This window comes from Hippocampus zosterae, chromosome 21, assembly GCF_025434085.1.
Source record: "Hippocampus zosterae strain Florida chromosome 21, ASM2543408v3, whole genome shotgun sequence".
Lineage (NCBI taxonomy): Eukaryota > Metazoa > Chordata > Actinopteri > Syngnathiformes > Syngnathidae > Hippocampus > Hippocampus zosterae.
The window spans coordinates 6,837,714-6,863,845 of record NC_067471.1 but is presented as its reverse complement, the minus strand read 5'-3'; the positions used below and the strand labels follow the sequence as shown (position 1 = coordinate 6,863,845).

The window sequence follows — 26,132 nt, the reverse complement described above, 5'->3', positions numbered from 1 at the left end:
AGGGGCCCAAAAAAATAGCAGCTTTGATAGACATTATTACAAATAGATTCTGCCAGTTGCTGTGAAATGACAAAATATGACCATGTGATATTTACAAAAATGTACAGTCGGTCAATTAAATAAAAGTTCGTACAAAATGAACACGTAGAAGACAAATAAAATATATTTTCCGATTTGGATTGAGCCACAGTCAGTTGAGGAACTTAGGGCCCGACCGATCTTGATTTTTTGGAGGCCATTGCTGATATTTGGCAGAATATAATTCTGCTAATCAATTAACTGACCGATGGAGGAAAAATATATCATGAATAAAATAACTTCTTTATTGGTCCCTTTACGTACACAGCAATAAAGATATGAATTAGCGTATAGACAGAGCGTTTATTTTAAAGTTTACAACACAGAGTAATTGTCCACAGTCGGCTAATTATTATTATTTTGGCCAATTGATTATTATTTATTTTTTGGTAGGGAATGTTTGAGTATCAGCCTCGTCTTGTGTTGTAAGGCAAAATATTGATCATTTGGGGGAAATTTTAAAAGAGATGATGAATCGGTCGCGCCCTAATTGTTATTATTCATTAAAAAAATGTATATATTAACTTAAATGTTCTGAATTCCTTTTTTTTTGCAGAGCTGACAAGTTCCACTCTATTCCTTCAAAAGCTCCATGACGTTTCCTTTTTTTTTTTTTTGTTCTGATCCAGATGTGGTGAAGCAAAGAGTCCAAAGCTCAACCAAATAATCATCCGAGTGACACAGCCTCGAGCCAGAAATGACTTCATTTTAACAGCAAACCATCAGGCTGCAGATTATTATTTTTTTTTTTTGTGCTCATCTGGTCTTAATTAAATTCCAAAACCATTTGGACTGCAATCGACAATAAATACAGCCAAGCTACCTCTTTCTTTTAAATATATCAAACACCATCAGCGGTACGAAAAAAGTGATGGGAAGGGGAGTGGGATCTATGAGACCCATAAACTCGCATCCGAAAATCCGCCCCGCTATGTACGTAGAGCTCCACTTTCTTTGCGTGAAAGAGAAAAAAAAATATCCGAGTGACCGCACACGGCCCGCCAGGGGCCACGGCGGTTCCCTCCAAAAACGCAGAGGCGTGTTTGCCTTGGCGAGAGCCGCCGCTCGCTCATGCTACAAGCATTAGCACGAGACCTCGGATCGGAGCATGAAAGCAGCATTTGATCGCCCGCCCAAGCTTCTTGTCCTCTACGGGCCACCGTCCAAGTATTCAAGTAAATTCCAGGAGACGATTCTTAGTCACGCTTCGCTTCACTCAATCTTCATTTGCATAGTGGAGATTCCATTTGGTCGTCTGCAATTTTTTTTTCCCTGAAGAAGAAAAAAAAAAAACATCCTCCTTTTTTTTTTTCCGACTCTGGTCTGTCAGTTCGTGTCGGGGCTGGGGTAAAGCTTAAAGACTTTGTAAATCCACTGCGAGTAGAACGCCACGTTGACAAAGAGCGCCGGCCGCGACGACGCGCACTTGGTGCGCTGGATGCTCACGCCCACCACAACGCGGCGCTCCTGCTTCTGGCACACGAGCGGACCACCGTTGTCTTTCTGGCAAAAGGGGGGGGGGGGGGGATTAATTAAAAAGTAAAAATAAATCAGCAACCAGCTATCTGTTTTTTTTCATACAGAGTTGTGATTCAAATATGGGCTAAATATGGAAGCGTTTGATATTTACAGTAACAGAACAATATGGGACTGTAATTATTTCTTGTCCACTTGGGGTCACCATCTTCTCATTCTGCATCTGTGATTTGTGCGCCGGATTTAAAGATGGCCGTCAGCGAATGAGAGAGTCGAGCTGGGTGGCTGCTGAGCGGAATAAATGTTTCGGTTCCCGTTTGTAAATTATTTAAAATCGAGTCGAGCATGAATCCGTCCTGATTTGTGATCGCTCTACGAAATCTGCCTAGCAACAAGCAAGTAGAGACGCCCCTTACTTCGCACACGCCTTCTCCTCTCTTGCCTCCAGCGCAGATCCTGCTCTCTCCGGCGTCCCCCTTGATCCGGGAGCACTTGTCGTCGTCCACAATCGGCATGGTCACGACGTTCAGCGCCCGCTCCCGTTCCCTATCTATGCGCGCAAGGGACAGCGGTTGCAGGGAGACTTTTTGTTTTTCAATACGAGCGAAAGAAAAAAAAAAAAAAAGACTACCTCTGGTTTCGCCCCATCCGTACATCGTGCAGTTGGTCCCCTCGGCGATGTGGCATTCCTGGACGGGGAGATGGATGGTGGTGGCGCCCTCGGACACGGGGGCGGGGCTGGAATGCGCATTAATCGCAATCACTCGGCGTTGATAGAAAACGGAGCAAATGGCGCTCGCGTGGAGGAATTTTGGCGACTCACCTGGCCAGTTTCAGCATGACCAGGTTAGATCCCTCCGGGCCGCAGATAAGGTGAGAAATTCCCAGCCTGGGGTGACGCGACGACTCGTTCAGGTGGCGCAGGCCCACCTGCACGCTGTACTCCCTCAGGTCGGGAACGCTGTATTTGAAAATAAAAGTTTCTTTCAGGGCATGTTAGTTAACAAACGTGTATGACCAAACTAGTCGGGCCTGGATTAAAAGAGGATAAATGAAAATTTTAAAAAGGTGGTACCAGGATGTGAAGCACTGCTGGTCCGTCAACACCCAATCTTCTCGGATCAAAGACCCTCCACATAAATGGACCTTCCTATTACGACAGCAATTAAAAAAAAAAAAAAGATTTTTTTTTTTGGTGACTCCCCCAGGGCCAAAAATAACAAAAAACTAAAACAGAGCATCTCACTCTCTCTGGATGCTGACGACCCAGCTGCCATCCGTTCCTCGCACTTGCTGGCCCCCGACGATGCGAGTGGTGATGTGAACGAAGCACGAGATCTTGGGGACGGTTGGGGGTGGCGTATGCGTCGCTGGAGATTTCACGGGGGGTTGAGAGTCGACGTCACAACGTGTGGGCCCCAAAAAAGCGAGTCGGGAGAGGGTGTAAAAATACTCACCGTTTGGAGGCGCGGGTGTGGTGGAATCACCTGAAAGGAGCAGATGAAGACGAGCAGGAATTAGGGAGCGAATTGTACAATTTGCGAGATGTGACAGACAACAAACGGCTTTTCCATGAGCGACAAATTACATGCAGACGGTCAAGAGCAAATATGAATGTTTGCTCTGCTCAAGGCTGACAGTTTGATTAGCCGCAAAGTCACATGTGGCGAACGCATTCGACAAAGGCTCTGTTTCACATTTCTATCCTTTGTCCATTCTTTTGCAAAGGCAATGAAGTGCATCGTCCGCCACGAAAAACAAACAACCCCCTCACCCCAGAATTTCATTTATGATTTAAAACGAATTAAATTCTTTCACTCGTGTAATATATTCATTTCATAGTATTGACTAATATTCACAAAAACATAAATTGTATGAGTTTTTTTGTTTAATTGATTCATATTAATTAAACAATATGTCCAGTGGTTAGCACCCGGTAGTCCAGTGGTTAGCACGTGGGCTTCACAGTGCAGAGGTACCGGGTTCGATTCCAGCTCCGGCCTCCCTGTGTGGAGTTTGCATGTTCTCCCCGGGCCGGCGTGGGTTTTCTCCGGGTGCTCCGGTTTCCTCCCACATTCCGAAAATATGCATGGCAGGCTGATTGAACACTCTAAATTGTCCCTAGGTGTGAGTGCGAATGGTTGTTCGTCTCTGTGTGCCCTGCGATTGGCTGGCAACCGATTCAGGGTGTCCCCCGCCTACTGTCCGAAGACAGCTGAGATAGGCTCCAGCACCCCCTGCGACCCTAGTGAGGATCAAGCGGCTCGGAAGATGAATGAATGAATGAATGATTCATATTATTTACATTACGCGGCCGTCACAATTGCCTTCAGACCCGTTTATGCAGCAAATTAATTTCGTTCCCAGTCGAGCGATTCACAATTGTTGTCCCTTGGCTCAAACCTGACTTTTACGACTTCAACAGCAACCCGTTTAGCCAGCGAAGAAGAGACTTATTTTTATGGAAATTCTCAACAAACCAGTTCAACTTTTCGGTCCCACTAGTCCCGCGTGAATGAATTCCACTACGTCAAAATGATTACAACTGACACTCTGGCTATTGAAGAAAATTGACATTGCCCTGTCAGGATTGATAGGAAAGGGGTTCAAAAATCCAAGCAGTGAGTTATTCCTACTTTGACAGGAAAGTCAAAGCTATCAAGCACATCTGCCGCCCGGAGGCATTCCGCTGACGTTCGGCAGTGTTGCACGCTACGTTGTTGACATTCTTGGCAGTGCACGGGGCGTACCGTCTTCTTGGCAAGTGGACAGTTAACATCAAGAGAATGGCAGAGCGCACACTGGAAGAACCTCCGCTTTCCCAGAGGAAACCTCGCAGCACAAGATGCTGCTTGTTGCACTGTCAGCGACCCAGATCTGCTTTCACCAGTCATTAGCCAGGTGCGGGGAAGGTGTCAAGACGCACCTGACACCTGCTGCACATTCCTCACATTCCCAACGCAATGCCAGCAACAGAAGGTTTTTGTGCGCCGTTTGGAACCGAACGTGCTGACCGAGCACAGATCAAACGCTTGGTCCCGAGGCCAAAAATGAGGATTTGTGCGCCGTCGCTTGAAGGGGTAGCCGGAGAGTTCCCACCAACACACGTCGTCCGTTCTTCTGAGGCCCAGTGACATCACTGACCTTTTCTTTAGTTACTGTTGCCAAAGCGGCCCAAGCTTTCCGAGCCTGATATGAGAGATACGGCGGCATGCCTGTGAAGGTTGCGGTCATGCGCCGTGTCAAAGTGACAAGGAAATAATGCAAAACAAATCTTGATGGACACCGAGGCGTGACGGATTGCAGAGCGAGTCGACCATCAACAAAGAAGATGAGGCAGCAGAGTAAGACTGCTGCGTGACATAGAAAGCATTGAACACGTTACAACTAGGAGCGATTAGCTAGCACCGTTAGCTTAACCGGCTAAGGACGCCATATTGGCAAAACATGAGTGATTATTTTTTATTCCATTTTTGGAAATGAAAATTTTCACTTTGGGAGATCCCCAATCATAAAACAAATACGTTCACTCACAGTGCTTTAGTTTGCAGTAGTCCCAAGCCAGGCGAGTGTTCGGGTCAGTGTAGCACCAGGGGCCGTGTTTGTCTCGGTCCGGGTTGCGGCAGTAGTTCTTGTCCAGCCCTACATGGGATAGTGTAGAGTGAGAATCCCCGCTGTAAAACACACAAATATAGATACTCATGTTCCGTTTGTTATTTGGCAAACAGTGGACAGCACAAAACGCACACACACTGCACGCTGAACGGCCACAGCGGGGCAAGAAAGTCGCATTTCAACGACTGCGGCGCGCCCGTAGAAGGAAACGGCGCGTTTGGCCAATGGCGCTCATGGGACTTTGAAAGTATGCACTCTCAGACCGCCAGGAGCCACGTCCTCCACCGCGCACACTTGGAAGAATTCCCATGCAAGGAGCGCACAAACCCTGTTCTTGCCGGTCCCTGAAAAGCCATTACTGGATGGGACCAAGACACAAACACACACACACACACACACACACGGAAGCATGGCAATTTGTCAAGAGGTGAAGATAATTTCACTTCCCAGGAGAATGTTAAACAAGCCGTGGTGTTTTTTCTTCCCAGGACGACCCCTCCCTCACCTCAAACGGAGCTAGACTGGCTGGCGAGGGGAGCTGATTGGCTTTGATCTGCCCCCCCCCCCTACGCCAAGCACTTCCCGCGGGTCAGGGGTCTGCTCTGGAACATGTCCATCTTCCCGTGCCGTTTTGGCTTTTAAAATTCTTGTAAATTAAGCCATTCCAACCTGCAAGTGTCAGGAATAATAATTGGGCTTGGTATTGACCCCTGAGGAACCCCCCTGATTTCCCCATATATTTATATATTTATTTTACTGTTTGTTTTCACGGCTAAGCTCAATTCATATGAAAAAGATTTTCACATGGGCAAAAAAACCCCCCAAAAAAACACGGGGGGGCTTGTCCGCTTGTCAACAAACACTCATCAGTTAGCAGTGAAGAATGTTCCCCCCTCTCTCTCGAGGAAACATTCCCAGTGTTTCGCCGCTTATGTTGGCTCTGAAATACGCAATGGATTTCCAGAAACGTTAGGGGCACATGGCTAGCCATGTTAGCTTCTGATTAAGGATCGTAAGTAGGCCAAACGTCGCAAGGATGACAATTCTCCGATTTGAATGACAATGCGACTGACTGATCAGCTTACAATTTTGAAAACATCCCTCCAACCGAGCACAAAACATACACCAACCATAGTTCGCTCTTGAAAAAGCAAAAATGATGAGGGAAAAAAAAACCCCAAATGAATTAACCACCACTTTTCTTACCTGTTGATGTGAAGGGACCAGTTGGCGCAAGGAATCCCCGAGCGAGTGATGCTTAAGGTGCCCCGGTACGCCTCCCCGTTGTCCTCGTAACACTCTACAGAAGAACAAGAGTATTTCAAATACATTTCTCCCCTGGTGGTGGCAATCGGGCTTTCACCTACGGCGCCTAATTGCAATCAGCGAGCGCGAGCGTATGGGCTCACTCGTGAGGCGCGCCACGGTCATTTTTAGCAGTGCGCCGAGAGCGCTCGTAGGCAATAAAACATTCAAGAGCACATGTGGTCTGCTTCAACGGAAAGCAGACAAACATGCTGAGTGACAGCGCTTTCCAATGCGGGTCGCTTTATTCCATCAAGGAAAATGCAACTGGGTGTCCTCATACACACATTTTGTTTATTAACTCAACATCAGTTTTTATTCGATGACTCCATAGATTTGGTTGTCTTGACGCCTGAGAGTGATTTACCGGTTTTCTTGGAGGCCTGGACGCCACACCTGGGGATGTGCGTGCAATTGGCTCTGCGCTGGTTGGGCTCGCTGGTGAAGCACCAGGGGTACTCGGACCCGTCCGGGTTGCGACAGAAGTTGTCCCGCAGGTCCCTGGGAGGTGCACAAGCAAACACAAACCAGGAGATTTAAAAAAAAAAATTCTTAAACGAGAACGCCATCTTTTTGGATGTTTGTCACGACAACAGTCTGGATAAAGCGAATCCCCCCCCCCCAGAGAGCGCCTTAGCTGAATCCAAGATGTCGGACAAACGCGCATGACTCACTTGCATTTGAAGTTGTCTGGAAGAAAGAAGTGCAGGTGGGGGAACTGCGAGTCCCAGCGCTGACACGTCACCCCTTCGGGAGTTACGTTCATGGTGCCGCGGTAGTCTTGACCCTTTCCCCGGACGCACCACGTCGTGGCGTTCACATCTGGATCCCCGTTGGAGTCGGATTCTTGAAAAATAAATAAATAAATAAGGGTGGGGGTGAAGATATTAATCCTTGCAAGAATGTGCCATGTTTAACCTGGAGACGGATGATCGAAAACAGCGGCACGCCCGCCGGGCCAACCCCACCGTACTGATAGGAAGCTTACTGTTTATTTGTAACACTCACACGGACGCCTCACGATGGGACGTCGGCAACAACAACACCATTACACAAAGTCCTTCGATCAATTTGTCGCATATCAAATATTAATTGGACTGTATTTTAGGAACTGGAAGCCATTCCTATTGCATTTGTTTATAACGCAGTGTGGCCACTATCATTTCAGGAGCAAGGCATTCTTCCTCACAAGGGGAATCCACAATAACAAGATTTAACCCTTAAGGAGGTCTTGCGTTGCCAAACCATGCTAAATGTTCTTTTTTTTTTTGTACGATTCAATCATTTTTGGGGAAGCTGACTTTGAACCAAAAAAAAAACCTTTAACTGTAAAGTGTTTTCTAGATCCTGTAATGGAGACTGACACAAATATATTCACACTCACGGCCATAGGCAAAAAAAAAAAAAAAAAAAAAAAGCTTATCGTTTTCAGTCATGCTGCCAAAAAGTGCATTTTTCATATCTAGAAGCAAATCTCAAGACGGGGAAAAAGTTGGTGTTGAACCTCTTGTGTTTTGCGCAAACTTATGAAGGTTAAATTTACGACATACTTTGAAAGCATCCTCACAAGGAAATGATCCTGAACACATTCAGGTGGAATCCCCCCACCCCCACTCCGCCCGTACATTTCTCTCTGCGTGTCTTTTGCCTTTGACAAATGAGATGAGAGAAGATGGAGAAGGCGAGGTCGTGTTTAGCAGGGGAGGGGAAGAGGGAAAAAAAAAAAAAGGATTCTTGATGTAACGCATGCCAGGCAACATCACAGGTCAGTGGTTTTTATCTGTGCGAGGGCCGCCATTGAGGGATACAAACATCTGGACACAACGCCCCACCCTGCCTGTAAATCATTAGATGCACTGTTAATGCAATGCATGTGGACAGAAACAAAGAAGGATGCTTGCATTTTGTGCGCGAGTACATTTCACCGAAGCGAACGCACGGGGGGGGGGATCTTTTGACTTGGTGTGTTGCGAATGTTCCCACCGCCGCGGCCCATTTTGATGCGAGACCCGTTCTGAATGCCAAAAAAAACATTTCAACTTTTGTTGACGTGATTAAAATGATTAAGACGGTCATCAATCATCATTTCAAATACAATGGCAAAAATAAAAATGTCTAAGAAAAAACAAATGTACACCCCCCCCCCCCCCCGCCCGCCCCCCAAAAAATCCTCAATGTGCACTAGCGAACAACATAACGAGCTCACGACCAGAGAGCAAACAGAAAAAGTATTTCGGTTTGGGTTTCGTGTTTAAATAATCCCACTTAGCACGCGAGCTAGATTGAAAATGTGAAACGTAGCAATTCAATAACCGACAAAATAAATTGCAAACAAAAAACAGAAAGATTAGCGTGAAATCGCGTGCATGGTACGCGCCCAGTATATAATACGAAAAAAAAAAAATAAAGGCGTAGAACGCTGGCAACATTCGCCCGAAAATACACCGTTAGCGTAATTAAGTCGTATGGTGTAGAATTAAAAAGTATTATGAGCGGTTCCTAAAATGACTTGAGAAATTTTAATTTGGCGCGCCAACCACCAACCCACAAAAACTGTTCCCAGTCAGGACTCCCAAATATAAAGTACAAAATTATTGACCGGGATATAAAACAATGCAGTGGTGACGAAAATAAAAGCACCCAGACGGTATTTTACGTTTTGCTTAGACTTCAGAGTCGTCGTGAGGGCTTCTCAGAGACGGCGAGCGTTCCGGATGTCGCCCAGGCCTGTTCTGGATTTGATTCCCCCATCCTCAGGGTTCCTTTGACAATAGTCTAACTAGTCTAACTCAGCAGGGAAAAACCCAAAACCAGCGAAGAACAAGCCATCCCTTCTGTCGCCGTTAATCCCCACAAACCGCAAACTATCGTCTGCCCGTTTCTTCGAGTGCTCTCTGATCTCCTCAAAGCGGCTATTTTCAGAATTGAAACGGGCCGAGATGAATTGTCACAGAGGAGTGAGCGCGGCCCTCGTACCACATGCGGTGATGTTGCAGTACTCCCAGGGAGTCTTTGGATCCATGGTGTAGCACCACGGTCGAAGACGATTGTCCGGGTTGCGGCAGTAGTTGTCCGCCAAGCCTTTGTCCTTGTACCTGAGCGGGAGAACGGATGGCAGAGGTTTAAAAAAAAAAAGTGCCGAAAGCCACTGCGGCTGTTTTGCGGACTCACTTTTTGGGTTGGAAGGTGTGCTTGTGGGGTCGGGTCGAGTCCCATCTCTGGCACTCTTTGCCGCTCTCGGTTTGGTCAACTTTGCCTCGGTATTGCTCGCCGTTGCACGCCACGCACACGTCTGTGGACGCCGATGAACCACACGTTTATTGATGGGTGCAACCGCAAGCCTCGTCTCGCTTTTTCATCTTACCTTCCGAACACCGCGGCACCCCGCACTCCTCGGCCCGCACATTAGGATCGGTGGTGTAGCACCACGGACCACCGGGGTCGTTGTTGGGATTCCGGCAGAAGTTCTCCCTCAAATCCTGCGTTGGGTATCTATCGGGGTAAAACCTACAAAAGGGAAGTGGACGCAATGTGCAGTTGAGAGCGCCGTAAAGCTTCTCAAATAAATTTCAGGGAGCCACCGGGTCGGTGTATACGCAAGGGGGAGGGGGGGGGGATTCCGCTCTCGCTACCTAGCAAAATAAATCCACAGCCCATTTGCATGAAGGCCCCAGCTAGGAGATTTAAAAACCGCGGCGATCGAATGCAAAAATCAGTCACCTTTGCTTCATTAGCGGTACCTTGCTCATGTGTGAAGGAGCCTGACAGGAGCAGGGAGGGGCAACCATGGGCGTCCAACGTGACGTGATTGATCACCCAGCGTGACACGCATTTTTTGCGAGCGCCTTTAAACGTAATCCCCATTCCAGCACCTTTTTTTTTTACGTAATCCCCCTTCTGACGAGCGAACGCGGTCAAGCCACTGTGCGATAGCCGGAACCGGAACCACAACATTTCACACGGGCGAGGTGTGGAAATCGAGATTATCGCGATTGATCCGGACTGACCATAAATGCAAATGAATAAAACAGCGAAGGTCTAAGGGTTTTTCCAGCCTGTCAGCAGGTTGTCCGAACACTCTACCCTCAGCGACGACTCCTCTCCTGGGGGAATTTACTCTAACCTTGCTCCCCCCCCCCTCACCCCCTTATGCTCCGGGGCTTACATAAAGCTCTGACACTAATGCACAACATCATTCAAAGCAGAACAAGGAGAAACACACACACACACACACACACACACACACACAAAAGAAAAATGGCACGAAAATCTCACCCCCGTTTAGCGACGCAGCACCAGAACCCGAAACATCTGCTTTGCGTTAAACCTCTTTATAATGTCAACGTTTTTATGTCATACTCCAGTAGATAATAAATTGTATTACAAGGTAGTACAAGGTACCCCACACAACACGGGCCGCATGTGGCGAGAGTCCATAAAAGGCCGCCGCACGAAGCGCGAGTTAGCCGTAATGACGCTGCGCTAACAGATGTTAGCCAGTTACCCCTCCAATTTATCTCGCTGCCAGAGTCGGTTCGCGTTCGACGATACGCTGAGTTACTATGTGCACATACTTACTTTGAACGCATTGGCAAAGCAGGGCCAAAGCAACGCTCGCCTGCGAAAAGCGACTACGGGTAATATTTACGACTCGTGGTACGGCGTACTCCATAAAGTCGGACCTCTCGAGTCGTAAAACAAGTAGTGACTTTGAAAATGACAGCTGAGAATGACATTGAAGAAGATCGATGAACGGATTTTAGCTTGTAGCCTCGCCGACACATTTTTGAAACGTTAGCACGATCTTTGTCTAAAATATTTTTCTTTTTTTAGACAAAGATCGTGCTAACGTTTCAAAAATGTGTCGGAGAGGCTACAAGCTAAAATCCGTTCACCGATCTTCTTCAATGTCATTCTCAGCTGTCATTTTCAAAGTCACTACTTTGTCGCTACGGATTTTAGCTTGTAGCCTCTCCGGCACATTTTTGAAACGTTAGCACGAGACAAATGTCATTTTTTTTTTTTTTAAAGGGCTCTGCGCTTGTAAAGCAAATAAAATGGAGTTTGGTACTGAATTTGGATAAGATGAAAGCTGTAGCTAGCACAAACGAGCTAGCATGGCAGACTACTTTTGACAAAGTCAACTGCTGTGCAGGTTGAATCAAGTTTTCAAGTTTTGGTTCACATTTCAACCTTAACGAAAGGGGCAAGTTAATTCAGAGCCACAGTTGAGTTTACACTTAGAACATACAAATTCGTTCTGGATTAGCTTTAACGACTGTAAAAACAACTCGCAAACAATTAAGTAAAAGATGCTAACGCTACCAAAAAAATGAAGTACAATTACATCGTAAAATTTTCTTGGAAATACTGTCTGTCACGATCCCGTTTGAATGAAAATTGATTCTCGGGGGACAAGTGATTTAGGACAAGAACAAATGTCCAGTTCGGGTGATTTAATTTTTTTTTTTTTGGCGCTGACCACCTGGCGTCCATGTGAATTTGCTGAGTTATGGGCAGTGTTATGAACACGCACAGAAATATTTCACCCTTCACGGAGGGCTGGGTGTCAACACGCAGTTTCTCAGACAACGCGGTTCAATTCCCAAACGTCCAAAGGACATTCCTGGTTGGAAACATAGCGGGAAATCACCCCGGTTTAGCGTTGTGTCTGATCAAGCATGAACATAATAGCTTTGACGTGGGAGCACAGCGGAAGGTTAGCTTGCCCTAGGCGGTGGTAAATCCCGTCAAAAATCAGAGGTCACAAATGTCATTTCGTGCCATTTTTATGGACGAAGCGCTTCAAAACTGTCGGCATGCGACAAATGAACGCTGCTAGTGAGAAGCGGGCTAAAATCAACATGCGAAAAAAGCTAAACTAAGAGAACACAGATCGATTGGTCCAAGCCGTTAGCATTAGCCTGCTTGCACTTGTGTTTTGAAGGTAGACAGATGAAAATGATCTGTTCTGTTGTAGCAGAACGATTTGGCAAGGCAGTCGGAAAAAGTCGTTAAAAAAACTGTATTACAGTTGTGTCTTTGCTTTGACGAAAAATAGGCATCATATTGGCTCCACCTGGTGGCGGAATTGGGGAATCACAGTATAAATGCCGCAAAGGGGATGTATAACACTTTTGTCCTTGACCCGAAAACTTTCAAGAACTTTTTTTTTTTTTTTTGCACGAGCCCGCCAGCACGGATGTCGCCACGGTTTTCCGACACTTTGAAGGTATAAAAAGAGGGAGTACTTACGTGTGTTCGTTGATGTTATTATCAGACCAGGCTTGACATGTTATGTTCGACTTGGTCCAAGACCTCCTCCCTCTGTAGTTGTCCTTGGGTCCCATGACACACTCCCTTATGTAATCTGAGCAGAGTGGAGAAAACCCGCTTCAAAGTGTCCATTCATATTGGATTGATTTTACGAATTACAGGATTTTCCAATCACGTTTTGGGGTTTGACCATATTTGGTCAATCGCAGCTTTTTGTTCTGCCCAAAACAACTGACGGGGGTTCGGTAAATGTCATCGGGGCGGCGGGTAGGAGTTTCCGCAAATTCTCAAGTGCTAGATTCCACAGGCTGCACGGCGCTACGACTGTAAACAAAGATTCTTTACGGGCTTGTTTACGCGTCACTGCCGAGTGTCCTTCTCCAAACGGCTTTGTTGCGTCAACGCGGATGTCGGCGTCTCCCGTGCGCTTCCCCGACATGTAAATAGTCGTGAATAGCATCACGCCAAACGGGCCCGAGTGTTTACCTTTCTTTTCGTACAGCGTGAAGTTGGCGCTGGGCTGCTTCTGCGCGCCGTGGCTGAACCGGTCAAAGGGGAGCAAGTGGCATTTCCTGTTGTGTTTGTGGAAGTTGAAGGCCCTGCACACAGGAAGACGTGAGCAGATGAACGGCTGATTAAAAAAAAAAAAAAAAAGTAAACAGCAACGACAAGGAATGTCGGACTTTCACCTGCAGTTGAAGTTCCTCTTGACTTTCTTGCACTTGCGGGCGCAGTGTTCCTGCGAGCGACTGTTGCGCACCACGGGCGACTGCGGGCATTCGGCGCAGACCAGCAGGTGGTTTTCGGACTTTTCGTAGCGCTGCAAAGACTGTCGGCTCTTTCGGCAGTCAACTGATGGGCGGAAAACGGCAAGCTGGCGTCAGAAGTTACTCAGAAACTCGGCATCACCCTGGGCCAAATTCAAAAGTGAAAATTTGCTTTTGAGAAAAATCCAGAAAATTAGCATGATACATTCTGGTGCGAAGTGCGAAAACCGAATTTTGCCAACCATTTCATTCCATTTTAATTCAATCTAAAATTACTTGGGATGTATTTTTACGTCAAAGTGTAACTTTAATTTTTAAACATAACTGACGATGTGCCCGGCACGCTAGCATTGCAACACTGTAGAAATTGACTCATGTTTTTTTGGGGGGACCCTTGCACTTTCAAATGACAGCAAAACGTTGTCAGCGGTCCAAATTTTAGCCCTAGCATCTTCAAATTCTGAACAAATGTACCGCTTTTTGGAACAAAGCACTTTGCTAATGTGAGAAGGAGTCAATTTGGAAGCTATTATCGTACTAAGCATGATGTATTCCCTCGTAAACTCCCGCGAGGAGACATGGCACGAGTAAACGCTGTAAAAGTGACAAGCAAATTGAAACATTGCCATCGCTTTCGCTTTCTTTCCGAAGGAGCCCTCGGCCGACGGCCTTGCAAGCGAGTACCGTCTGAAAAGAAGCGACGCAAAGACAATGTGTACAGATGAGGGGGGTTCACGAGGAGGACAGCGCCGTTATTCAAAAGCCCAAATCCTTCCGCGGTCACTTCCACCTGCCGGGAGGAGAAATAAATAAAGCCCCACCTTGCACAGAACCCGGTTTCGGTTACAACGTACGCTCGTTTCACTTTACAAGTGACACGAGCGCTGGTGGCAAAGACGCTTGGAAATGTTTTTTTTTTTTTGACGTGCTACTAATGCTTGGGCTCAAGTGCAGCACATCTGGCACTCATCACAGTGTTGTTGCAGCCCTCATGTCTGGCGAGGCTGCTCAATTACATTTCACTTAGGCTCTTCCTCACACTCGGCAAAGGCCTAACCTGCACTTTGCGGTGAACAAGTCGCACGGATCGTCGGGGTGGGCTGCGGTGGGGCCAATACATGGTGGGACAGATACAGCTGTTATCAATGATATCAATTATGATTCCATTCCTGTGGGGTTTAGGAGAGCGTTACGTCTTTTAGCATGAGACATAGTCACACAGAGAATTTTTTTTTTTTTTAACATGAATGGCGTCCATCAAAAATGTTCATCTCTGAATGTTGGCTTAAACATTTTCCAGATGGGAATATTTTAGTTTTCAAATAACTATGAAAATGTCGCCATTACTTTCAGTGCGCCTTTTCCATCCATGACTTTCTTCAAGCTTTTGATTGGCTCAAGTGACCCCAGTTAAAAAGTTACAGCGTCACTTGTTGCTTTGGCATGCACTCGACAGTCTAAAAGTGGAGAGTTGATTTTACTTACGGGAGTAATTTTCAGCTTTTATGTGAACAAGTTCACGCGTTATAAACAACTGCGCTGGCAGGAGCATCCAATAATAAATACAAGTTAATAAGAGGGCCTCTTTAGGGGGTCAGGGGTTAGGGTGTCTCACCGTGCAGCCACAGAAAATATTTAATGTGTGCCAAACACGTATTAAACGCTCCAAATACAACCCATCTCTCCTTTCAAGTCGCATTCAACATCATGCTCCAAGTCGTGCGTCAGTCAACGCTGAACTTCGTTGGAAAACCCGCTGATTTAAACACTTTCTGCACTTCTCAAAGATTAGGTCAACACATGCACGTATGAAATCGAGCGTGGGGAATAGAGCATAAAGTTGCCTCGGATTCGGCATCATCATGTCTTACCTGCATCCAGCATGCTGAGCAGCGCGCACACCAGCGCCTGGTAAATCCATACGTGCGTTCTCATGGTGGACTTGGCCGGGATGTGCGTGTGCGTGGGCAGCTTGTAGCGGAATGAAAGACACACACTTCGGGATGTTTCAATGTGACGTCCTGCGTGACCGACGTCCTCCCAAAAACTCGCTGGTAGAGTCCACGCGCGTCCTCAGTTCAACCCGCCCACTTCACCAGACTTTTTTTTTTTCGACCGCAGGCGCCTGGCTGGATCGGGCGTCAAGCGCACTGGAGTGCATGCTGGCAAAAGCCGCGTCCGGTCCTGGCTTTCAAAATAAAACCAAAAGTCGGTTAAGGAGGTGACAATAAAAATACAGATGCTTAGTTCTCCTATTGTAAAGAAAAACAAAACGAAATAAGACAACTTAAATTGAATTTTGTGATCTAATGTATTTTTCTTTTTGTATGCTGCATATGCAATTTCTGAAAACATGGTAACTATTCAAATTAAATTAAAGTGTCGACCAACATGAGGTAAAGATTTCAAACAATGCTTAAGATGGGATCCCACTAACATTTTCTTTGAAAGAATGATAGACACCAGGACTCCAATCAATGGACTAATACAATTTTAATTAACACACATGAGAGCGCTTGATAGATTAGCGTTTCAAAAAAAGAAAATAGACTCTATGCTGCAGTTCGAGTCATGCATCCATATATGATGGATGGCTCTATGAAACCTCTTAGGTATTTATCACTTTCTATTTTTGCTGATTTACAAGCCAGATAAACACACAAATTAATCCGCAAGTGCTACTTGTTGACACACATTGCAAAAAGCGGGATCCAGATCTGAGTGCTCGGACTTCTTCAGGCAAGCGCCCGAAGCACCCCCCACCCCCAAAAATAAAAAAGATAATTGTAAGAGCAGGATCCCGCATGCATTCGTCCCGGTTGCCTCACTTTGGCTGCTGCGGAAAAACAGATGGGATTCTTGGCGGCCTGTGCCAAAGATCACTTGGCACGACACACCGAGATCCTCAGCCAGTTGTAAAACGCCTTCAGGTACCGAAGCACATAAGCAGGAAGTGCTCAAAAAAACAAACGTTCACTTCCAATCAATCACGGGCGTACTAAAGTTTGGGGATTTTTACCCGGTTTTGAGCGATTAGAACGGCAATGTAAATAACCGTCTGAAAGTATCGTAGGAACAAAGGGATGGTTGTGTCGAAAATTTTCACAAAGGGGGGGCGCATACGCACTCAAAGTGGACACCCTGGTGGGCTAATACGAGACAAGCAAAGCGTGTGTTTAGGCGAAGCAGGTGGAAGCGATCCAGTTCAGGTACCGGCGGACGGGACTTTTGCTGGGCCCTCACCCGAACTTGACAGGAAATCCACACTCCAGCCGTGTGGACCAGCGTGGTGGAGGAACGGTTGTCGGTAAAACGCCAGACGCCCCGGTAAGGGCTCATTAGGACGTGTGCGGGTCATTTCGGATTTGCTGCCTTTTGGTAAGCACGTGTGTTGGAAAGTATCGGCAGGTGTAGAGGCATTCTCACATCACACCTGTCAATCAGTCTCAAGATGAAGTCCAGACTGACTCAACACCCCCCCCCCCAAAAAAAAAATTGACATGCAGCTACCCCCACCCCCTTGATCTCAGGTAGATATGTTGTCTTGATGCTTGATTACACATCCATTGGGTGGGGTGGGGGGGTATGGAGGCGGGAGTGATTCTTTCCAAACACACCAAAGCGAGGGGAGTATTATCTTCCACCGATTGTGGGCCCGCTCAAGACCCCCCCCCACCTCGACTCCAAAACGTCACTCAGTCCAAACGTACTTGGTCGGGTTAAACGCAAGGTTAACAAAGTCCGTTTGGCTAACAAACTCCCAGATGAGTTGGTGCTAATTTGCCGTCACCCTGAGCGACAATTTTTCAAGATCCTTATCCTCGTTTTGGGCTGATTATTCCCAATGAGAAGCAAAAGCGGGATGGGGGGGGGGGACGCTGGGCAGTTGTGGGTTTGAGGGGGGCCAGGGGTGCCCAAGTCCGGTCCCCAGGAGCCCCCTACGCAGCCTGTTTTAGATGTCTGCCCTCTTCCAACACACCCGATTCAAAGATCACGATCGTTATCGGAGCTTGCTGATGATGAGGCGGGCCAGGACTCGGCCCCCCCCCCCTTTGCTTTACGGGTACAATCTGAGAAAGATTACCTGCGAGTCTGATCAGCCGCGGCAACAATTAAAAGCCTTAACGAGACAAAAACAAAGAGTGTCACCCGTTGAGCGAGATCCATTTTCCTCAGAGGATCGACTCCCCACATTTGACCCACGGTGTCACTCTTAATGGCACCGAAGCAGGATTTTACTTGTCTAATTATTTTACACCCCAGCTGGCCAGCACGTAACCCCCCCCCCACACACACACACTTGCCTTGTACTCTCACACATGAAGGAGTCTAATCACCGGTGTGATCTCCCCCTTTTCACCTCTGACCCGCTCGACACTAGAATAACAACCGCCACCCCCACCCCCCCCCAATTAGGAGGGTGCCTTTCCCATTGCAGATGACAGATGAGGGGTCAGCGGGGGTTGTCAGACCTCCTCGCTGAGCTTCTCTCGGCGCTCGCGGAAGGATTGAAACAGGAGGACATCCCGGCCTTGGGGGAACCATCTTAGAGGAGATGGAAGTCCCGTTGACGGAGACAAACGACTGTCCGGGCGGAGCGGCGGGACGGGGGGTTCGGGGAGGGAGGGGCACCGAAACGTGGAGACGTGGTGGTGCGGCGGCAGATGGAAAAGAAATTGGATGGGAGGAAAATGGAAGCGGCGATTTTTTTTTTTTCCGTATTGAGAGCGCAGGTAGAGAGATCAAGTGCGGGCTCGAGCGGCCGCAGGACAACTACAAGGAGGGCCGGCAGATAAGGGCCAAGCGCCATTTTCCTCCGCTGCAATAAAAGGCGAGTCGCGCTCCAATGAATCAGGGCGTCGGGGTGGGGAGAAGGGGGATGGTGGGGGGTTTGGGGGGGGGACTTTCCTCTCTCTGTTGTGTGCTACGTCCACCGCTAATGGCCAGCAGATGTAGACGTATTTCACAAGTGCGTCTTTGGAAACACATTCCCGCGCGTAAATCCAATTAGGTCACACGAGTGAGCTGGTGAGACGGCAAAATGCGACCGGCGACCGCCCAAAACGCTTGACTTGGGTCATCGTATTTTATGCACAGGTCCAAGATTCGCCGCATTCCTTTTTCACGCTTTAGTCCGGTCACATATTGGGGGAGGCGGCCCGGTAGTCCAGTGGTTAGCACGTCGGCTTCACAGTGCAGAGGTACCGGGTTCGATTCCAGCTCCGGCCTCCCTGTGTGGAGTTTGCATGTTCTCCCCGGGCCTGCGTGGGTTTTCTCCGGGTGATCTGGTTTCCTCCCATAGTCCAGTGGTTAGCACGTCGGCTTCACATTGCAGAGGTACCGGGTTCGATTCCAGCTCCGGCCTCCCTGTGTGGAGTTTGCATGTTCTCCCCGGGCCTGCGTGGGTTTTCTCCGGGTGCTCCGGTTTCCTCCCACATTCCAAAAACATGCGTGGCAGGCTGATTGAACACTCTACAATTGTCCCTAGGTGTGAGTGTGAGTGCGAATGGTTGTTCGTTTTCTGTGTGCCCTGCGATTGGCTGGCAACCGATTCAGGGTGTCCCCCGCCTACTGCCCGAAGACAGCTGGGATAGGCTCCAGCATCCCCCGCGACCCTGGTGAGGATCAAGCGGCTCGGATGATGAATGAATGAATGAACATATTGGGGTGTTTGATAATCATCTTTGACGTATTGCCGGGTTCAGGAACAGAAGATCCGAGCAAAGTGTTTGACGGTACGCGGAACGGCGGATCACCTGTAACGGGACGCGTTCTGACCAAGCCAGCATAAATCCCGCAAGCGGACTTGAGCCCGAAGCAAGAAACCTTACTGTATATATTACGGCACGTCCTCCGGGAGGCGTTAGTCGCTCATCCAAAGTCCGTCATGAAGTTCCTGATAGTGTAAATCCATGTTTGGACAAGAGAGGAGTATGAGAGCCAGGTGATCTCTGCCCTCGGTCTGGGATTTCAATAAAAAGCTTGTTGGGGTGAGATAAAAACGCCGCCTGAGCAATGCGTCCGTCAGGAATGCACCAAATGAGAAGTGATGCGTGCAACGTGTTGGCCAAAGTTGGGTCGAAAGCGAGCAGAGTCTCGGAAGTCATCGGCTGGGACTGGCCTCTTGGGATTAGGGGGTTGGGGGGGGGGGGTCTAGAATTCAACGGTGGATGCCAAGACCTCCACTTCGGGGTTCTGCTTCTACTTTACAGCCCTGCGAGCAACGTGAGGAGCGGAGAGCGGACATACATTGGATAGAAAATCTAAATGACCTTCGTGGGACAAAAAAAAATGCACAGAACCCCCCCCCAAAAAAGGCCCTGAAAGTCTCACTGGTGACCGGAAGGTACCTGGCAGTTCAGGTGAAATTCTGGGGTGGGGTTTGTTTGTTTGGGTGTGCCGGTGGTTCCATTTTTAAACTTGGGAAGGGGCCTCAAGAAATTCACCCGTACTACTTTTTGATACCTTTTAAGAAGGGGGCGGTAAGGGGGGTGGGAGGGGGGCAAGGGAAAAGAAACTCACCTGCAGCGTCGCTCGCTACGACGTGAGCTAAAGCAGATCAGCACAAGACAGATCAGGATTTAATCTTCCTTTACCCGCTTCAAAAGCCGGTGACAAAGTTCACTTCCTGAAGAAGAAAAAAAAAAAATGATACATGAGCGGACACGTTACTTTATCTCGCAATGCGTCCCGAGATGTCAGGCAACACGAGGGCCAGCGTAAACTGCCCCTGACCCCCTGCCTTGCCAGACTCAATCAAGCGCGGGGGGACTTTTCTCAAGGCAGTGACAAGTCGGGAATACTCTGAGAACAAAATAAGACAAATGGACTTTGAAGGAAGTTTGGCAGAGCGTCCTGCGGGGGGGTTTTGCCCTGAGGATTGTTGACGTGAAATCCAGCGCTAAAGCAAACACGCTGCCGGCCAGCTCATTAAAAAAAAAAAAAAAAGATGAATTCTTCCAATTTTTTGGGGGTCCGTATTTGTGCTGGCATTTGGGAGATTAAAAAAAAAAACGGTCATGGGGGGCACTGGCCTGGTCTCCAGCCTGATCTGACCAAAAGTAAGCGCTCAACCGCCGCCTACTGTACATGCAAGAGCCACGATTAGCGTAGCAGCTGCTTGTCTGGCAGCTTGTTCGCTGCTAACTAGCTCCACGTGTGCGCACACACACACCACCACCGAATCCCCTGGCTTTAGTGTCACAGCAGGAGTGCGGCGGTCTCGCGTGCTTTTATGGACCAGGGTGGGGCACGGGGAGGTGAACGTCCACATCGGGGGCGGACGAGGGAGTCCCGCCAGGTGCTAATAGATTTCCTGCAGCTTTGAAAACGCTGACTTGCGCCGGCGCCTCGCAACAGGGTCGGGTTTCATCTCGCAGGCAAATTATACACGGGACCAACGTTTGACCTCGCCGTCGACGACGCACAACCTACGCCCGAGCGGCGAGTGAAATGGATTCCAGTGAGTTCGGTAATAATGACTTCGCTTATCTGCCCCGGCCGGCGGGTTTTCGGGTGATTCAACGCTCTTGTTTTGCGCGCCGGCCGGTTGATTGGCTTCCAAGTGAGTCAGTTTACGTTCATCTCCCCCGTTGCTATTTATGGACATTCGTAGACATAAAAGAGAAGTGCTAATCGTACCTCTTTGTTGCAGCTGTGCAGGTGTCGTGTCAAGAGATGGTTAGGCCAGTCAACGACTTTGTTATCGTAGCACATCTGCAACTCTGAAACACTTTGAAAAGAGTACGGGAGTATTTACGGGAAACAGGTAATTTTGTGTGCGTGCATATGATTTTTTTTTTAATGATTCTAAAAAGGTTCACAATTTAGCATTTGCCACAAGTCCATCATAACTGCCCCAAATGGAGTTTATTTGGGCGAATTCCCAAGTAAAAAGTCTGAAATTGGTCCAGAATGGCTCCTTCAAAATAAAATGGGCTACTTCCTGTCAAGGTTGTTCTAGTTAAAGAAAACCAACAAAAAAACTAAAATTAGAACGGAAAAAAACATTTTTTTGTGAAGGGAATAAATGCTTTTAGAAAAATGAAAACAAACTGAAACCACGCAACTAAATAACAACGATGACGAAAAACAAATTTATGATAAATTTCCGTGCGTGAGGATTTTTTGTGGGTCCTGTTATGACACATCCGAATTGGTGTGGATTCACAAAATAATGGGCTGATTTTTTTTGAGGATCCTAAAAATGCATTTGCTGCTGACTAAATTATTTATGCTGCCCCCTGTTGGCCCGGAGTGTTGAACCTGAAACTCAAGACACACAAATTGCGCTTTTGATCATGGTTGTGACAAATACAAAATCCCCAAAGGACATTCCACGTGTGCGCAAACACCAGGTGATTCCAGTGAGTCAAAAGCCACATCAAAGAATGTTGCTGCCTACTTTTTTCTCCCCCCCACCCCCATCACCTGCACATGAAGAACCAGTGACTCCACACGAAGCTTCGCCTTCTCTGTGGAAAAGAACAGCAAAATCTTGATGAGAATCAACGCGTAGCCACTGAGTGATATTTGAAAGCACTTCGCTCAAGATGTTCTAGGGGCTACCTGGAATGCCAAAACTTTTACTTTTGCCCCACTCCCGTGACCGTTTGTGGAAACCTGATAGTGCGAGATGGAAATAAAAAGATAAGGGACGCATGACATCTCCGGGCCGCCGACCTTTTTTGAGTGAGCGTGGTAGAGCGATAAAACATATTCATAAACATAGCAATCTCTGCTTGAAGCACACAAAAAATAAAGGGGGTGGGGATGGGGGGGGCAACCCCCTCAGGGCACGAGACGATCACGAGATATTTATTACCCTACTTGTGATTGCCTTTTGAGGGCGAGCCAATGAAATGCTTGAAGTGAAGTGTTCACACTAAGCTCATTACACAATAGCACCACTTGAAAAGACGGAACAATAGCGTGAAGGTCTTTTTGTTGTTTGGGAAAAAAATGAAAGCAATACTGCCAAGAGAAATCATTAAAAGGTATTATTTTGGTCACAGCAAAGATGATCCAGATTAATCCTTTTGGTTCCGAATGGCAATTAAAACACAATTGATTTGTATTGAGGTCACACAGAAAGGGTTCAAACCAAATCCAAATTTTTAAGCAATACCCTCATTTTACAAAAAAAGGATCTAAATGTAAATCAAGATCAGAATCAACTCGTCCTTGATTCATACCAGATTTCTACCAAACCTCTTCAAGTATACAAAAATTATTCTAATCTGAATTCTGTTCACATCTCACACTCCGAAAGTGATCGGGATCCGGATGACGAATGCAGCTCCTGATACAAGCTATTCAGTTTAGTCCAGGCCTTTTCTGTTGTAAAAATATGTTTGGGCACAACAGGATTTTCATCACATGGAACGATTACGCAGCATGCAAAAATAAACACGGCGCTCATAATGAGAGCACGGGCTAACGCAATGGCTTACATAATCAACCTTTCAAATTTACTGAAGGAGACATTCCCTGCGGGACGCCGGGCCTGATATCAATCAGAGGCCGACTTGGGATAACAAACCCAAGCACAACGCCGGCGACCTCTCGCCGTAAACTGAGCGAGGAGTCTTTGTTGCCAGACGCAAAATCCAGAGCTACGACCCTCGGGCCCACCCCAGGCAGGAAATACAGCATGTGCTGTTGACATCGCAACTCATCCGCGGAAGACGAGGAATAACACTTGAGGAAAAGTCAGAAAATACGTCCAAGAGGAGCGTGGAAGGAAGGAAAAAGTGGGGCCAGTAAATCTTTCCGTCTTCATTATTGGGCTCGAGCAGGGGTGGGCCATGTACAACTTGCATTTGGTAAAGTCCAACGTAAAAGTCAACAAACACATAAAACATGAGGAGGAACTTTTATAAAAATGCCATTTTTTAAAAAAACCTAAAATAAGAATACACATGATGTCGCACTAGCTATCGTCAGGAATGGCTGAATAAAACACGCCGTTAAGTCGTGATGATGTCAATCCACAATGATTGGTCTCCAAGTGGTCATTCAGCAGCTGCTACCAAGACAAAAAAAAATGGCTACTATTTCATTATAAGACGTGGTAATTGGCCACTTTTAAAATGTCCCCGCTGATTGTATTTTTTTTTCTCCTTGCAGCGTGTCGCTCCATTTTTAACGTGCGCCATAAAAACGTAAACTGACACTTTGTTTTTTGTTTTTAGGCGGGGGAGGTGTGGGGGGGGGGCACAGCTGCAGTCGCATGCCAAGTGGACGTCGCTAACGATTAGCATCCATCGCAGCTCCATCGCCGAGCCCGAGGTGACACCGGCGTAAATTTATGGAGCCTTATGTGAGCAAAATCTAACCTGGCGTCGTCGTTGACGTTGGCCGACCGTCAATAGTGCAGTCATGTGATCTGTTGGGGAGAGAGGGGAGGGGGGGGGGTAAGAACTCCATATAGGCAGCAGATTGTTATCATAAAATTTTATTTTGAATATTTGCACATGGATGAACACACGTTTTGAAACTTTTGTACAAATCTTTTTTTTTCCCTCCCCCCCACATCAGTGTAACTTTTTAAAGTACAATCGCGGGAGATTAAGATGATGTCCACATAACTGGCAGTATTTTAAAAAATTAAATTTTTTTTCAGTTTTCGGTCACTTTAGACCTTTCAGAAAATGTATCGCATGCAGTTTGGGTTTTTTTCGATTGTTGATAAAGTGTACAACAAAATGGCATGTGGATTTGCCACTATTGCGGTGAAACACTTTTTAAAATACCCGTGTACATGTGGACCGTCTTAAAAAAAATAATAATAAGAAAAAAACGCCCTTAGTGGGCTCGATGCTAACACGCAACACACACATAGGTAACACAAACGCACACCAATCCGCACGATTTCTACGAACGGAATCGGAAACACTTCATTTCCTGTGTTGATTATTCCCGAGGGGACAGCATTGCATTTTTGTACTTTTAACTTAAAAAACGTTTAGGTTTTTTTTTCTTTCTAATTCACGCTGTCGAGACCGCTTTGTCAGTGCGAAAAATCGTGATCTGAATCGCAATGCAAAAGACGATGGATGCTGTCTCCTCAAGAGAAGACAAAGGCAGTAAAACAGCTGATCATCGCGCGATACTTGACGTCAACTTGCATAAATTACGTATTCAGAAAAGGAGATAATTCATTTATGGCACTTGTTTTTTTTTTTGTTTTGTGTTTTTCCTCCCCTTGTTAGTAAATGACAACCACGTTGTGAGTTCCACTAAGAGCGCGATTTTTTTTGGCTGAATTATAAAGTGCGACCATTGCAAGAGTGACGGTGGCGTTTCTCGACTTTGAAGCAGAAGAAAAAGGGAAAGAAAAAAAAACAGACAAGTGTGAAGGTGTCACAACACATTTTGAGGCTTTATATCTCAAATCATTGGTTTTAGGGCGCAGGGGACCATAAAACCACCAAATGTTGACTTTGTAACACAGCTTAACACTTTCCAAAATCGGACCTTGAGCGCAGAACGACCACAATAAATAAAAAGCTCCGTTTGCATCCAATTTGTTGTCAGTCCCGCAAAGTTGTAGGCAAAGAAAGGATGGTAACGTGGACTTCAGTAGCCGTATGCACAAAGTGCAGATATAGTAGTCTCCAACCTCCAATAAATAGTCCAATAAACAAGCTAGCATCGGAATCACATACATGGCACTCGAGAGTTTTCAGTCTGGGTCGTACTGATTGGTTGACGCGCACGCATGGCAGTTTTCGATCCAAGAATTCCAGACAGGAGGAGGCTGAGGATTCGGTTTGGACGAAGAGCACAAAGTAAACAAAGTTCCAGAGACAGTGGCAGGAACGAGGAAGAATCCAGACCAAAAAAAAAAAAATGTTATCTGCACCCCGGCGGAGGCGTACCGGGAGCAAAAGTTTGTGGTGACGCTTTTTTTTTTTTCCTTCCTTGCACTGGATTGAAAACAAACTCCTTGCTCGCCTTCTGGCAGTTTTGAATTAAAGTCCGATAAGGCAGCCCCCACTTCAGGAAAACAATGATGCCACCAAATAAAGTCCTCTTTGGGTAGGGACGATCCGAGGGCTCTTCGGTTAAAAATGTTGACGCTCTTCTCGTTTGTCATTCCGGAGGCATGCTGGTAGAGAAATGATGGTGGGGCAAAGGGACAGGTCATGACGGGACGGTGCGAAGTCCGGAACCGCACAGTACCCAGAGAAATACCAACTGAAGGGCCAAGGTGAGCCACAGTGATGGACTCAAGCCGGACGCCCCGCCACAATCAGGGTCCTCCTCCTGGAGTTCCGACAAGGGGCGCAACGTCAGGGCGGGTTAGCGACGTTAGCTCAGTCAGCTGACTTTGGGGGTTACTTTTTTCCCCCAATCTCACCACGACAAAGGCCGGACTCCGGCTAAGATTTTGGATGACGCAAATGATTCATAGATGTCTTTTTGTTTCTTTTTTTTTTTAAATCAAATTGTGTTTTTAGCTTAGCCAGTCGGCTGACCTTGTCATCATGACAAAACTGATTGTCACCATTTGGTGTGATTCAAAGTTTTCATTCATCGCATCTCAGACACAACAGCACTGGCAATTGTTCCGATGCACCAAAGTGCATCGGAGGATTACAATACACGGGG

General features: G+C 47.1%; 2 protein-coding genes and 1 long non-coding RNA gene across 5 annotated transcripts in view; 1 reads left to right on the top strand and 2 right to left on the bottom strand.

Moving 5' to 3' along the window:
• Positions 1 to 676: 676 nt before the first annotated feature.
• On the bottom strand, positions 677 to 15,916 carry hgfa (hepatocyte growth factor a). The gene is made up of 18 exons (XM_052055686.1): positions 15,389 to 15,916; positions 13,440 to 13,602; positions 13,237 to 13,349; positions 12,730 to 12,844; positions 9,839 to 9,981; positions 9,646 to 9,766; positions 9,451 to 9,569; positions 7,149 to 7,320; positions 6,842 to 6,975; positions 6,376 to 6,469; positions 5,089 to 5,228; positions 3,012 to 3,041; positions 2,801 to 2,924; positions 2,630 to 2,704; positions 2,378 to 2,515; positions 2,186 to 2,292; positions 1,971 to 2,104; positions 677 to 1,581 (listed from the first exon to the last, which is right to left on the bottom strand). The coding sequence occupies exons 1-18, from the start codon at positions 15,450 to 15,452 to the stop codon at positions 1,405 to 1,407; spliced, it is 2,163 nt and encodes a 720-aa protein (XP_051911646.1). The 5' UTR covers positions 15,453 to 15,916; the 3' UTR covers positions 677 to 1,404.
• LOC127593929 (uncharacterized) overlaps positions 11,256 to 26,132 on the top strand; it is a 177,568-nt gene continuing 162,691 nt past the window's right edge. Inside the window, exon 1 of one of the 2 annotated variants that reach the window (XR_007960553.1) lies at positions 11,256 to 11,267. This is a non-coding gene — a long non-coding RNA (uncharacterized LOC127593929). Of the gene's footprint in view, positions 11,268 to 11,454; positions 11,467 to 26,132 lie in introns of those variants that run through there. The other variant, XR_007960552.1, reaches the window with a different exon arrangement.
• The window catches only part of cacna2d1a (calcium channel, voltage-dependent, alpha 2/delta subunit 1a), a 33,315-nt gene continuing 31,872 nt past the window's right edge, over positions 24,690 to 26,132 (bottom strand). For both annotated transcript variants that reach the window (XM_052055679.1, XM_052055680.1), the window contains one exon: positions 24,690 to 25,787. In XM_052055679.1, coding sequence (XP_051911639.1) covers positions 25,751 to 25,787 — 37 coding nt within the window. In that variant the 3' untranslated portion in view covers positions 24,690 to 25,750. The remainder of the gene's footprint in view (positions 25,788 to 26,132) is intronic.

Coding starts and splice junctions, on each gene's coding strand:
- hgfa (XM_052055686.1), bottom strand. CDS start 15,452: ATGAGAACGCACGTATGGATTTACCAGGCGCTGGTGTGCGCGCTGCTC. Junction 12,845..13,236: donor CACGCTGTACGAAAAGAAAG/GTAAACACTCGG, acceptor CACTCTGCTCAG/ATTACATAAGGGAGTGTGTC. Junction 6,976..7,148: donor CCAGACAACTTCAAATGCAA/GTGAGTCATGCG, acceptor TGCACCTCCCAG/GGACCTGCGGGACAACTTCT.